The sequence below is a fragment of the Acinonyx jubatus genome, chromosome B4, assembly GCF_027475565.1.
Source record: "Acinonyx jubatus isolate Ajub_Pintada_27869175 chromosome B4, VMU_Ajub_asm_v1.0, whole genome shotgun sequence".
NCBI lineage: Eukaryota > Metazoa > Chordata > Mammalia > Carnivora > Felidae > Acinonyx > Acinonyx jubatus.
In genome coordinates this window covers 16,922,300-16,937,104 of record NC_069387.1, presented here as the reverse complement: position 1 = coordinate 16,937,104, position 14,805 = coordinate 16,922,300, and the positions used below count along the sequence as shown (strand labels likewise).

At 41.5% G+C, this 14,805-nt stretch overlaps 2 protein-coding genes across 16 annotated transcripts in view; one reads left to right on the top strand and one right to left on the bottom strand.

Moving 5' to 3' along the window:
* Window positions 1-4,972, top strand: part of NSUN6 (NOP2/Sun RNA methyltransferase 6) — a 72,572-nt gene extending 67,600 nt beyond the window's left edge. For all 4 annotated transcript variants that reach the window (XM_015077830.3, XM_027073557.2, XM_015077831.3 and 1 more), the window contains 2 exons: window positions 2,867-2,928; window positions 3,740-4,972. The gene's annotated coding sequence lies outside the window, so the exon portion shown is untranslated. The remainder of the gene's footprint in view (window positions 1-2,866; window positions 2,929-3,739) is intronic.
* The window catches only part of CACNB2 (calcium voltage-gated channel auxiliary subunit beta 2), a 385,541-nt gene that overhangs the window by 6,235 nt on the left and 364,501 nt on the right, over window positions 1-14,805 (bottom strand). For all 12 annotated transcript variants that reach the window (XM_027073549.2, XM_027073553.2, XM_027073550.2 and 9 more), the window contains 2 exons: window positions 6,615-6,724; window positions 849-1,000 (listed from right to left, as the gene is read on the bottom strand). In XM_027073549.2, the coding sequence (XP_026929350.1) occupies window positions 849-1,000; window positions 6,615-6,724 (262 nt within the window). The remainder of the gene's footprint in view (window positions 1-848; window positions 1,001-6,614; window positions 6,725-14,805) is intronic.

The window sequence follows — 14,805 nt, the reverse complement described above, 5'->3', positions numbered from 1 at the left end:
TGTAACATCATTCATTCATCATCTGGAAAACCAATGGTGCACTGAGTTCTTCAGATCTTCTGACACATTTTTAAAAGAATATATTTGCCATTACCACTAATCTCAGAAAAGTCTGTCTTTTGAGAACCTGGTAAGCTCTCGGGTAGATTCGAATTTTCTGAAATTCTATTTTTTTGTTTGAAACCTTCAGTTTTATCACTGGTGACAAATGGGAAAAGATCTGCCAAATAAGCAAGTCTGAATAAACATAGTATGCCAGTTGTTCTTTCAAATAAAAATGGTGTTCCATGAGAAAAGTAGCTACTTGAGTTTGTATTGCGAAGTGTCCTCAAGGTAGCTAACTGCTAAAACTGTAGCTGAAGCACTTTCAAATGTACTTCCTGTTTCATTACACAGGATATTGAAAAGGCTTGTATTGAAGAGTCAGATTTTACTCCTGTGTCAGGATATTGCGCAGTACAACTGCACAGTGGTGGTTTTCTTCACTGTGGGTGCTGTCTGGTACCAGTCTCGAGTCATGGACACTTAACTTTTACCCACCTTTGCACCATCAGTGCAAATGCCCAAACACTGAAAAAGGAAAATAATGTCTCGGTATTACTGTGGAAATCATTTTGACCTTGTGGACTCTCACAGCAAGTTTCTCAGAACCTTCCTCCAGGAAACCAGGGACCACACTTTTAGGAATCACTGTTGTAAGCCATGTGTTCGCTTATATTAAGAACTCTTGACTACCCTGTCTCTTCACACTCCTGATGTTAGAAACATAGCCTTTTACAAGTGTAAAGCACAACATAAACGCCACAGTGAAGTGTGATTAGAGAGCAGACAATAACAACCCCACTTACCTTAGGAGAAGAAATCTTTACGTATACTATAATGGGGGCCAAGGAAGTTTTACTAAGTTGAGCTGGATGATTAATAGTATCTGCGTCAAGGACTACCAGTTGCAATGTTCTTGCAAGTTCAAAAATCCTTTCGATTTCACTCTGAACTTCCGCTGTAAAAGGTTAAGCAGAGTTCAATTAAAGTATTTTTAGACCCAATAGAAATAAAGTAAAATGCTACACTGTTTCTTCACCTGGAAGGCAGGTAGGACAGCCAGTAGGTTAATGTTCATAGGCAACAGAGCTGATAAAAGGTATCCTTTGGAAAGAGCTGTCTCTCCAAAGTACCTTTAGAATTGAGGGAATTCTTTCAACGAGCTATAAAATTTGCTTCCAGTATAACAGTTTGAGTAGGAGAATCAAAATAGTTGGCTATCTGTGCTGACTTACTTTTTGTGCTGTAGAACTTCACTCTGTGAAATCATTTCATAAAAATGTTGTAAAATAGAAACAATGTGTTTGTTTCTGACCATGTTACCATAGCAACTGTCACCACCTTTCTTTTCACTGTATCAGCTTAATCTGTGTTTACACTGTTACCTATTGGTATGCTTTCTGGATATGATAATCTAGATAAATGTATTAGCAAGCTGAAATACAACATTAAAAACAGGAGAGACGTTAGTGGTATCTATAACAAACTTGTCCAAAAACACACTTTTCATGGTTTCTACCAACAGACGAATGGCCCTGCAGTATTCCTATTCTAAAAGGGTAGTGCTCCATTAGAAGCAGCACTACAGGGCACCTGGATGGCTCATTCAGTTGAGCATCCGACTCTTGATTTCTGCTCAGGTCAGGGTCTCGCGGTTTGAGTGCGAACCCTGCATCCGGCTCTCTGCTGACAGCATGGAACCTGCTTGAGATTCTCTCCTTCTGCCCCTCCCTTGCTTGCACTCTCTCAAACAAACATTTAAAAAAAAAACAGAAAAAAGCAAAAATCCAAATGATAAGGTTTATAGAGAAAGTATCAACTAAAAATATGCTTGAACAGCAGGGAAATTTCATTCAGTCTGTCTACCCCATGATCTCTCTAGAATCTAAAACAGGATGTCCAATAGAATGTTCTGTGATGATGGAAATAGTCTGTATCAATGCCGTCCACCCGACAGCCAGCCACTAGGCACTTGCGGCCACTGAGCACTCGAAATGTAGTGTGAATGAGAAGCTGAATTTTTAAACTCAAAGTGAAATAGCCAGAAGCATAGATCTGTCAAGCCTAGCATGCAGCTTGCAGTGTCTACTACAACCATGAAGGGCAGGTTCCTTGAGACTCCTAGCCCTACAGAATACCTTTCAAGTCCTCTTATTTGGTTCTGTGCAGAAGATTCCTGGAGGTAATTTCCACTACTGCAGAAAAGATAAGTCACTAATCATCTGCCTCACAACATGTTATGACTAGACTCCTTTTGTTCACCCGGATGTCTTTAAAATCTGGACTTAAACCACCTGCAATACCAGCTTTAAAATAATATTTGGTTACATGCTACTCGTGACAATCTTGCAGGAAGGAAAAACAAAACCCGATTAAGCTTCTGGATCTACCAGTTTATAAGAAACAGAACATTAAATAAACTACACTATAATGCAGTTAGCAAACTTTGGACTATGGAAAACTATGCATAAGTGACCCAGACTCTTTAAGCAAAAAGTTACAAGGGAAAAAAAAAAAAGATATATGGAAAACTATAGACTAAGAAACTTAAGGACCTTTGAACCAATCACTGTGGACTTTAATTCGCATCCTGACTTTATATATTTACAACGCATAAGTGAGTAAAATATAAAAAATATATATGACAATTAGGAAATGATACATGGCTGAATAGAAATCTCATGATACTAGGGATGTATTGTTAAGATATGATAATGGCATTATGGTTTAAATAAAGAGAGTCCCTAATCTTTAGAAATAGGTACTGAAATATTTACAGATAAAATCCGTAATGATGTCTGGGATTTGTTTCCAAATAATCCAGAGACAGTTGGGGGACAAAGGAGAGGACTGGAGATGAAACAAGACTGGCCATGAATGTCGAAAGTGAGTGATAAATACCTGAAGTTCCTTCCACTTTTAACTTCCCTACATAACTGAATTTAATAACAGTTTAAAAAATAAAAATGGTATATTCTGATTATTTTTTTTTCATAATAGTGTTTTAAAACATGACTACTATTGTTTACATATTCTGTACATTTACCTTATCTTTACATTTTTATTCCAATTATAACCTTGCTACAGCTTTATAACCTTGTTGTGGCTTAACTATCTTAATTCAAGTAATATTTTTAAGAGTGTTATGTTCTTCTGCATTCTCTAAGTGTGAAATGTATCTAATGTAGATATCTTAGATTGTGATGCTTGACCAACATTACAACTGGAAAAACAAAGTTAGAACTTGTATGAATCCTATGGCTACAAATAAAGCCGTCTGTCCATCCCAAGAAGTCATGTACCACCCTAAAACAAAGTACAAAAGATGTACTTAAAGCTTCAGATTTTTCCAAGTTTTCTTTCCCTTCATGTCATACAGTGGTACATCAGCATAATGAACTCCAAAGGCAACATACTATACTTTGGTTTCTGTAACGGAGCTTTTCTAAAAGTTTACGCATAAAGCAAATTTTTACCTATCAAATTATATCTTCACTGTACCGGATCTTTCATCCTTCTGTAAAAGAAGTGATTGCTGGAATTGATCTTTGAGGTGAGGGAGATCTTCTTGAATTTAAGCTCTACTAAATATAGAAGAATCTTAAGGTATAGCATATACATAAACTTACATATCTGGAATGTTACAGTATCGGTTTTGTTCCACGTTGTAACATGAAACCTGTTTCCTCTACAACAGAGTCCACATAACGCCCACAACTTGTAATTCAACATGTACGGGCATCACTGGACCATTCTCCTGCTATAAGTACCTATCTCCTAGTGCTACCATAAGAAAAACTTAAAATCGCCAGAGAAACCTACCCCTGCGTTTCCCTGGGAGCAAAGACTCAGTATTTGCTAATTCATTGTCCACGGAGACTTACTAAGAATTGACTGCACCTTAAGCCCTGTCCTCTGCTGAGTTCCAGATCTGTTTATACAATCGATTGCCTGCTGGACATCTGCGTGCTTCGTAACACTGCAAATTCAACATGTGCACAAACGCAGTCATCATTTTCCTTATCCCCCTACCCAGCCCACTACTCCAGCCAAGCTCCTCCTCCTGAATTCCTTCTCCCCAGAATAACACCATTGATGACCCAGTTCCTGAAAGCGGAACCTTACAGCTCGTGCTGGAGTGGGCTTCTTCATGTTCCAGGTTCAACAGATTGCCAGACCCCGGCTCTCTTCTCTCTGACTCCTTTCATTCTACTCATTCCCTTCACCCCTGTCTGATGTCAGTCCTCTTAATCTCTAAGTTGAATGATGAATGACCACGACTACTAAATGACCTGACAGGGCAAGAATTGGACTGAGAGGAGATGCTTCTAAAGGCACCCGTTTTATTAGTTTTTGCACAGAGGACATTATTTTTCCCTGAAACAACCTCAACAATCCGAGTTTCCCCTGACTTACCTCTTGCCCCTTTCCATTCTCTTCTCCACAATGCTGTCAGTTATCCTTCTAAAACACGAGTCCTATGGTGTCACGTCTGCTTTCCTACACCTTTCTACCGCATCCACAATAAAAGGCCTACAAAGTCCTACATGATCAGGCACAGTCTCTCTGACCTCATCCTCCCAACCCCTGGCCTCTGCTCGTTCCACATCTGGCTTCCTTGCTATCCCTTAAACACATCACACATACTCCCACCACAGGGCCTTTGCACCTTCAGCACCCTCTGCCCGAGACAGTCTTTTCACGGGTAGCTTACTGTAAGGCCAGAGAATTCACAACGTAAGTCATTCTGCTAAAACGTTGCTTCCTCAGAGAGGCTCCCCCAACATCCCCATGTAAAAAAATCACTCTTCTCAGTTTTTCTCTACCCCTTGGCCCGCCTTTTCTTTCCAGACTCCTGAACCACGGACTTTTATATCTGCTCACTTTTGTCCATGTGTTCCTTATGAAATACAAACTCTATGAGAGTGAGGAGTTGGTGTCCTTTACATCTGTGTCCCCAGCACTTACAATAATGCCTAGCACATGGTTGGTACTCAAGTATTTGTTAAATGGATGAATAAATGCCTAAAACCTACGATACATGGTTCCATAATGCCTTAAGGGTAAGCTCCAAATCCCTTAATATCTCTCCTCTGCTTCTCTGGTGTCCTCTCCCACCTCCCTCTTTTAAACCGTACACTCACAGCTAAGGTAAAGAACAATGTTGTCCAGAAGCTTCTCTTCATTCTCACTCTAAGTCCCTATCATCCTCTCTACCTCTTTCCCTCCTTTTTTTTTTTTTTTCTAAAAGTTTCATTAAAAGTGTTGAGAGTGATGGCAGGGGGGAAGGGATGGGAGAGAATTATGAGCATGTTCCGCACTGTCAGCTCAGAGCTCACCCTGGGGGTTGATCCCAGAACCAGTGCTCTATTACCCAAGTGTAGTTAGTGAGGGTTTTTTAGGTGAGGAACCAAACTGAGTTTTCTAAGGTATTCTACATATTACTAACAGATAGTTTATTATTTTTAATAGTTTCTCTATGATTTATATAATAATTTATATAAAGATCTCAAACTCTCAGGGGCGCCTCGGTGGCTCAGTCGGTTGAGCATCCGACTTCTGCTCAGGTCATGATCTTGTGGTTTGTGAGTTTGGGCCCCGCATCGGGCTCTGTGCTGATGGCTCAGAGCCTGGAGCCTGCTTTGGATTCTGTGTCTCCCTCTCTCTCTGCCCCTCCCCTGCTCATGCTCTGTCTCAAAAATAAACTAAAAAAAAAATTTTTTTTAATTGAAAAAAAAAATCTCAAACTCTCAGAAAAATTACTTTATAATAACAGAACTTAACAACCCAGTGAGTGAAATGTGTGACCATGATTAACCTAAAACTCCAAGCACATGCCACAGAGAAGAAGTAACTGCCAGACTATCTCATTTGAGCAAATCACGTTTATAAACAGTATCCAAACACAACCCTGTAGACATGTTCACTAAAATCTCTACACTGTTTTTGCACATAATATCAGTTAAAAATGGCCAGTAACTAATTTTATCTTTTATCTCAACACCTACCCATCTCCCCTGACACACACTATCCTGAATATGACATAATCATTGATATAATTCACTTATAATCATTGATATAATTCACTGTATATAATTCACTTACTGAGGGTCTTTGGACAATAGCCATCACTGATGGAGAACATACTATGTTTAATCCTTACAATAATTCTACAAGGTAGTTAATTCTCTCTTTGTTGTTTAGATGAGGAAACTAGGCATTAAAGACATCAACGAACTTGCCCACAGTAACACCAATGCAAAGCCAGGAAGTTTTAGAGTCTCTAGACAGCAAAGCTCACATTAGTGGGGGAAAGGAAAAAAACACAACCAAAACATTAACGCTGACAGCCAGTGGAACATTTAACTCGCAACTATCCTAACAAATCTTTCCGTATCATGAAATCACTAAGACTGGAACACCTGCCCCTGGCAACACGGGTTGGCAACACGGGTCCATTTCTTCTCTGCTCTATGACACATGGAATTACCATCTAGTTAGAGCTTCTCATTGGCAACGTCAGGAGAGAAATGTTTCAATAGCCTAAGCTCATCAGCACTGCACAGACTTACCTAAGCTTGACCTTGTGTTAGATCTTTCTATTATTGCATGCTTGCTGGGATTGTTTAACACTGAGCGCTTGGCGAGCGAGATGTCAGCCGTGACCCTTGTGATGGATATCCTGTGGGCGAAAAGTAACAGAAGACCCTGAGGTTACTAGTTGAATAAAAGGGGATAAAGTACATTCCCAAAACACATCTAGATTTGAGATATACGGTGAACATTATTTTCACGTAAAAATAATTTTTAATGAATTGTTAATGACTAATCATTCATTTTTGCTTATCCTGCACCTCCTTACTCGGCATTTGTTGTGTGCTTACCAAGGACGAAGCGCTCTACCAGACTTAAGAGTCTAGTGGAAGAGATGGACAATACATAAGAAAATTAACAAAATAATTAAAAGATCAAGATGGCTGTCAGAGAGAGGACAGATAGGGTGTTGTGACAGTAAGGAATTAGGGGGCTCATTTTAGGTCTGGTAGAAATGAGAGCACCACAATTGGGAAGCTGGAAACAGTAAGATGACAGACCCAGAGAAGTAAATATCTAAGTCAGTAACGGGAATAGTTGAGTAAAATAGAAGCCTCATGATACCTCATGATAGTTTGAAGGCAAAACTAAAAACACGAGGTTTGGTGAAAAGTCTGTTTCAGAGTTCTAGCCCCCCACCTCCCCTCGAGTCGCCAGGTGATACTCCCTTCCCCGTGTGATTTAACACCACTGGTTGATTCCCTACAGGCAGTAAAATACAGGGCCTCTGACCAGGAGACCCTAGGCAGAGACAGGACAGGGACACTAGATGGAAAAGAAAGGATTCTAAATGTTGGGCCACCAGCCCTCTTCCCTGTCTTACAGTTCTGACAGCCAGGCTTACATCCTCCAGGGGTCAGAATGGAAGATCTTTCCATGGGAAAACCGCCAAAGGGAGGAGACCCCAAGATGACGACATTGGAGGTTTCCAATTAGATGGTCCAGTGAGCCTGTCCTATAGGGAAGCATAAAGCTGACAAGCCCCACCTGTGAGCATAGAATTTCCAAGTGATCACGTGATACCCCCATTCTTAGGAGCCCCACAGCGCTCCCTGAGAGTCTCAGGAAAAGCTCTAACATGAGAGAGACCAAAACAAACAGGAAAAGCAACAGTATGAATAATATAGTTGATTCTTGAACAACATGGGGGTTTGAAGCACCAACACCCTGTGCAGTCAAAAATCCACATAGAGCTTTTGACTGCCCCCAAACTTAACTAATAGCCTACTGTTGACTGGAAGCCTTACTGATAATGTAAATAAGCTATAAACACATATTTTGTATGTTATATATTCTGTATTCTTATAATAATACCTAACTTTTTCTTAATTTTCCAGTATTTCTAATTGGTTCACTGGCAGGATTTTTCAAATGGTCACAATTCCTCCCCCCAATTTTCCAATATATTTATTGAAAAAAAAATCTCATAGGGGCGCCGGGGTGGCTCAGTCAGTTGAGTGACTCTTGATTTCAGCTCATGTTCTGATCTCACACTTCTTGAGATTGAGCCCCACATCAGGCTCTCCGCTGGCAGCGTGGAGCCTGCTTGGGATTCTCTCTCTTCCTCTCTGCGCGTCTCCTGCTCATGTACACATGCTCCCTTGCTCTCTCTTTCTCAAAAAGTGAGGCAGAGGCACCTGGGTGGCTCGATCAGTTGAGCATCTGGCTCTCGGTTTCGGCTCAGGTTATGATCTTGCAGTTTCATGGTTTCAAGCCTCACATCAGGCTCTGTGCTGGCAGTGTGAAGGTTGCTTAGGATTCTCTCTTTCCTTCTCTCTGCCCCTCCTGCTCTCTCTCTCTCTTTCAAAATAAAGAAACATTAAAAAAAAATCCTCATGTAAGTGGAACCACACAAGTTCAAAGTCGTGTTGTTCAAGGGCCAGCTGTATTCAAAGTTGAAAGCCAGGAGATTATTATATCCAGGAAACTAACAAATTTCTGTTTAGAAACTCAGAATGAGTCGTTGGAAATTAAAAAGCAGAAATAAAAATTGAAAACAATAGCTGGAACATAAGAAAATCTAAAGGATAAAACAAAGTAAGAGTAAAAGGCAAAGAGAGAAAATAGAAGGTATGAAAGTTAGAGAATTACCCAGCAGATTCAGCTTCCAAATAATAAGAGTCCCAGAAAAAAAGAGAATCAAGAAAGCAGAGAAGAGGAAACCAAAAAAGAAAAAAAAAATACTAATTCCATAAGAGTCTGATTATCCAAATTGAAAAGGATGGGCACAAAGGTTCAAAGTTCTACACCGGGACTCAGTCTTCACAAATTTCATGACATGAGGGACAAAGGAAAAAGACAGGTCCCACACTAAGTGTCCTGTAATTCTTTTTAATTTTTTTAATGTTTATTTTTGAAACAGAGAGGCAGACACAGAATCTGAAGCAAGCTCCAGGCTGTGAGCTGTCAGCACAGAGCCTGACATGGGGCTCGAACTCATGAACTGTGAGATCATGACCTGAGCCGAAGTCAGATGCTTAACCAACTGAGCTACCCAGGTGCCCCACGTGTCCTGTAATTCTTAACAGCAACAATGGAAGCCAGAAGATAATGGAGCAAAAAGTTGTCAGAATTTTAAGGGGAAATTATTCCAATCAGAATTCTATAGCCATTTTAACTCTCAAATGGGAGAGTTGCTTAAAGACACTATTAGATATTCAGGGCCTCCAAAAGCTCTGTACTTTTCTAGGGAAACTACTAGAGGATGTTGTGGACTGAGATGACAGGGTAAACCCTGAAAGCGATCAAAGGATCTAAGGAAGAGGGGCTCCAACCCAAAAGGGGGGGGTGAAGGAAACCCCAAGAATAAAGGTGAAAGATGTCGCAGAATGACAGAAGGCCCCCAGAGGTTCAGGAAGTTGAGTGACTACAGGATGCATTTCAATACGCTGCAGGGGTGGGGGGGGGGGTGGTGCGGAGTGGTTCAGACAACTGGGGAATTAAGGGCTCAGTTAGGGCCAAATACAGAGAAAGTTAAGCAAGCATGAAAAGTAAAATTACTTAGCTCATGGTTCCCATGAGAAAACACCAAAGAAAGAACTTTAGCGTGCTGTATGGCTCCTTTGAATATTACCCACAAGGTCATGATACATAGTAAAAATGGAACCAGCTGAAATTAGGATTTAACCGTTGGGAGACTGAAAGAGGAGATGTGTGCAGGTATGGGAGAAACAGCTGTAAGATGCAGGAGAGGTAAATATGTTGCAAGGTAGGAAGTCAATAGATAAAGCCTAACACCGAAAACTCAAGTAGCAAATCGAGCACGTTATCTAGAGATAAGGAGTAACGAAGCAAAAGGGCCACCTAAAGTAGTTTAGAGTGGTTGGCAACTGAAGCACAGGGCATTTGGTAAAATGCGGGAAGGGACTGCGGGCTGTTGTAAAGAAATGTGCGTTTATATGTCACAAAATTCATCTTTCTGGTGACTGATTCCATCAATTTGGACCAATTCATAGAATCCTCTATCTGCAACCACAGTCATGATAAGAAATAGTTCCATTACCAACACCCCCCCCCAAATTCCCTTGTGCTGCCCCCTTTATTGTCAGTCTTCTCCCCCCTTCCCTAACCCTGGCACCCAAAGAACTGGTTTTCATCCCTCTGGCTTCGCCTTTTACAGAGTATCACTGTAGCCTTCTGAATGGAGCGCCTTCCACTTCTCGTAATGGATTTGAGATTCAGCTACATTGTTGTACATTTCCATTTTTTCTTACTGCTGAGTGGGACTACTGTTTTTTTTAAAAAATAAGTATTGGATTTTTGGGCTTTTTGTCCACTGAGGAGAATTTTATTTAACATGTAAGAAAAGCAATAACCAGAAAAGAGACACTAAAACATCAATCTAAACATAGTTTCATTATTATTTCAAAATGCATTCACAAGTGAAATCAGGCTACAGGTGAAACACCCAATGCTTAGTAATCGTTTAACATGTTTTTGTTTATTTGGGGGTGGGTCTAGTAGCTAGGGTGACACAATCTGGGAAGCTCCAGCTGCAAAAGAGGTGACAATTGAGCATCTGCCTGACCACGGAGGGGGTCACTCATCCAACACCGATTTATTGAGTGCCTACTATGCGCCAGCCACGAGGGTGCTCTTCTGGAACTCAAATTCTTGTGGGATGTAGGGAGAGAGGAAGGAAGCAGACACGTGTGATGCCAGGTGGTAAGAAAGCCATTACAAAAATAATGGAGGGTCATGAAGACACAGATGGGGTGCAGGGGAGGGTACATTTGTGTTCAGGGAAGACCTTTCAGGAAAGTTGACCTTTGGTCAGGGGCATGAAGGAAGTGAGGGAATGAGCCACACGGACACTGTGAGCAGGGTGTTCTAGGCGGAGGGAAGAGTGAGCATCTGAAGTGGGGGGCATTGCAGCAGTACAGTTGGATGGGACCCAGGTACTGCTGGCGACCACAGTCTGGGTCTGGGCACTCCCTGGGAGGCAAGCTGCCTTGTGATGGGCACCACCCTGGGCACACAGTGGTGACCAGACAGACGAGACCAGAGAGCACCACACAGCCTGTGGGGAAACTGATTCAGCAGCAGGACGGGATTTTCTATAATAACACATCCTCCTTTCCACACATGGTATGCTCAGCTGAGGACCCAACGACCTGCTTCGGTGGGCAGCTCTGTCAGCTGTGTGAAGTGGGGTCACTATCCTGTTTCAACTCCTTAAGTGTGCCTTGGGGATTGTCACCACTTGGGGTTCCGTCAAAAGAGGGACCTTGAAAATTACAAGGGCAAAATTTGGGGGACGATTCAACTTAGAGTCGTGGCTCTAAACCCTCTTGGAATATCAGAACTGACATGGAGGCTTTGAAAGTGATGTTAGGTCCTTCCTTAGAGACTGGGCTTCGGTCACAGGCGGCACAAAGCCTTTGTTGTTTGCTCTGATTTATTTTTAAAGTGCTGCAGAGGATTCTAATATGCATCCAGGCTAGATAACCACCAGTTTAGAAGAAGCTGTCTTCACATCTAAGCAAATTATCCACACGACAGAATACAGCGATGTCATGTTTCCCAGGATTATTGATTTCCAGTAAAATTCCCTCACAGAAGAGTCAACAGCGTACGTATCCCTACAATTCAGCTCGCATTCCAGACACTTCAGTGCTGACGGCTAACATTTGCAAAGTCACTAGGAAGGAAAACCAAATTTATCACTGATGGTAGCTCTCCTTCTTGTCCTCAATTTCCTTGTTAATTTACCTGTCAATGTCCTACAAGGTGAATCCGAAGATTGCTTTGTTTACACGACACAGTTGGTTAGGATGGATCTGATTTTAAATGGGCTACTCCACTGCACACAACAGAGAGAAGATAGTGATTTATCATCTCTTCTTTGACCTGACACACTTTAACGCTATTTAACAGCAAGGATCACGATTCTGACAACTCTCCAGGGCTTCAACAAATGAACCTAACTAGGTTTAAGAACAGACGAGAATTCCTGTCAACAGTCTCTTCCTCACCAACACTTCCTCTTATATTTTCTTCCCCTTGGGCTTCCAATTTTTAAAAATAAATTTAGTTTATTTCATAGATAATTAAGGAGTAGTTTTCCCCTTCTAAAATTCCACGTATAGGGAAGTGATGAGTTTCCTTCCCCTATTCGTGCCAAAACCAAAAGACATTTAATGATTCAGGGACTCTGGATGTCTTGCCATGTGTTAAAAAATTCAATTTTTGCATGGATTTTTGTAAGTGTATCTTATGGACCCTGTTAATTCCTTTGAGGATCTTTACTAGGTGATCCCAAGCCTAGAGTGTCAAACGTGAGCTTTATGGGTCAGCTAAGCCAAGGCAGGCCCATTAATAAAACCATGTGGAAATTACTCCTGGCCAGAAGCAGCAAATCAATATAGTATTCACATATTTGGTTCATTTGTCTCTTAAATGAAATCAGACTGAATGGATAATACTTTAGAACATGGGTCCAAGATATACCCTATGGCTGGCATCTGTGTTCCAAATTCAGAACTTACTAGGTTTAGACAGCAAGGAAATACCATCTCATTTCTCCATCTTTGGTGTTTTGGAAAGGACAGTGGGCTAACTCAGCGACAGAAAGCATAGTGCTTTGTCTAACAGAATTTTCTGGGCGTGCATTCTCACGAAGACCATCCCAAACTAGGATAAATGACAGAGGCAACAACGAAGAACTGAAAAGTAACTAAGCCTGGTCAGGACTATGCCTTTTTCACTTGGCCAGTGCCCGACATGTCGCCTTGGACCAAGCCAAAGACTATGTTTTCCTGGTACAAAGTGAAAAATACTTCATAAAGTTATGGGGAACAAAACCAAATTAGGAGCGTTTGATTAGGTGTATCCTGATTACCAAGTCTTTTTTATACCTCAAATCAGTGTCTGCTTTCCTTTTCTGTCTCTTTCTGTCCTTTTCTTGTCCTGGCCTCCCTTGCTGAAAGCCAATATAAATTAGAAATGGCTACAGAAGCAGGTGTGGTCAAGGAAAAAGCAGTATATTAAGAAATATGAAAGAACACGGAAACCCACAGATACCATCTATTGTACCTGTGTTGTTAGGATACAAGAAGGAAAGGAGTATCGAGGAGAGGCACCAAATTTGTCTTGTTGAAAATGCAGAGATTTAAATCAGCCCAGTATGTTCCCACATCCCCTACAATGAACTCTTTGTTTAAATTTCGAAGTCTCCATTTTAGACTCCTATCATCTCTTTGATGCTTCAGGAAGTGGCTTAACCTTGACCACAGTGCCCACTGATTATCTGACTCAAGGCTTCCTTTCAGTGAACTTGAAGCAAGCTCCTTAAAGCCAAAGCCCTTGTCTGATTTTGCTCCTCGCAATGCCTGGCACATAGAGTATGCTCAATAAAACTTGCTGAAGCAAGCTGAGGGGGAAGGGGAAAAGAGGAAGAGGATTCAGTCCAAGCCAGTTAACACGACCCACTAGATGTGGCCCTGGCTTGGTTACCAGTCACTCCTTGTCGAGGGACTTGACTCAAAGACCTCTAGCTAGCTTGCCTTCCCCATGATGCTGTACCACACCTTGATGCCTGGACATCCTTTCTAATGCCTTTCTAATTCGAGTTGGTGAAATCTTAGCTACCACTTTAAAACCTTTCCTAGAGAGGACATCCCTGTCAGTGTTCCTCCCTCCTCTCTTTACCCCAGACACACACATGCTGAGCTGCCCTTTCATTCACTTTATATGTCACTGGTCGAAATTTCAACTGATGGTCGACACCTAAGGTCCACAAAGACAGTGAATGGCTTCAACATCTCTGCGTATCTCTAGCAGGACACATGTAGGAGACATTCATCCAACAGTCACCCACAAGTATTGTTCACAATGGGCACAGTTCCAGGCACTGAGAACACAACAGTTCATAGAAGAGATTTAAAAACAACAACAACAACAACAAAAAACAACAAAAAACCAAAAAACCTGCCCTCATGGAGTTTATATTCCAACCAGGGGAGAATGACAACAAACAAAATTAATAAATACATGAAAGATTCATGGAAAAAAGGAAGGAAGAGGGGATGGCTGTGTGTATGTGTGTGCACATATACCAAGAAGAGTATCTGGCACAGGGAACTGCAAGTGCAAAGGCTCTGAGGTGGGCATGTATCTGGCTGTCTGGCACACTCCCGGAACAAGGAAGTCCGTACAGCAGGAACAGAATGAGCAAGTGGGAGAGCGTAAGAGATGAGGTCAGAAGTTAAGGCAGGGTGTGGGGGTGTGCATGGTCAGACCAGAGAGGGTCTTAAAGGCCACTATAAGGACTTTGATTTTTACTCTGTGTAAAAAGAGAAGTCATGGGATGGGTCTGAACCCAGTGATGGGATCTGGCTCACAGTTTAACAGGGTTGTTCAGGCTGCTGAATTGAGAAGAGACATTAAGGAAGCAATGATAGAAGCAATGATACCAGTTAGGAGGCAACTTATGATAATAATCCAGGGAAGAGATGATGGGGTCTTAGACCAAAAGGATAGCAGAGGATGTGTGAGAAGTCAGTAGATTCTTGATATATTTTAAAGATACAGACAACAGCATTTGGATGTGGAATGTAAGAGAAAAAGAATAGTCAAGAATGATTCAGGGCACGTGGGTGGCTCAGGTGGTTGAGTGTCCGACTCTTTTTTTTTTTTTTAATTTTTTTAATCTTTATTTACTTTTGAGAG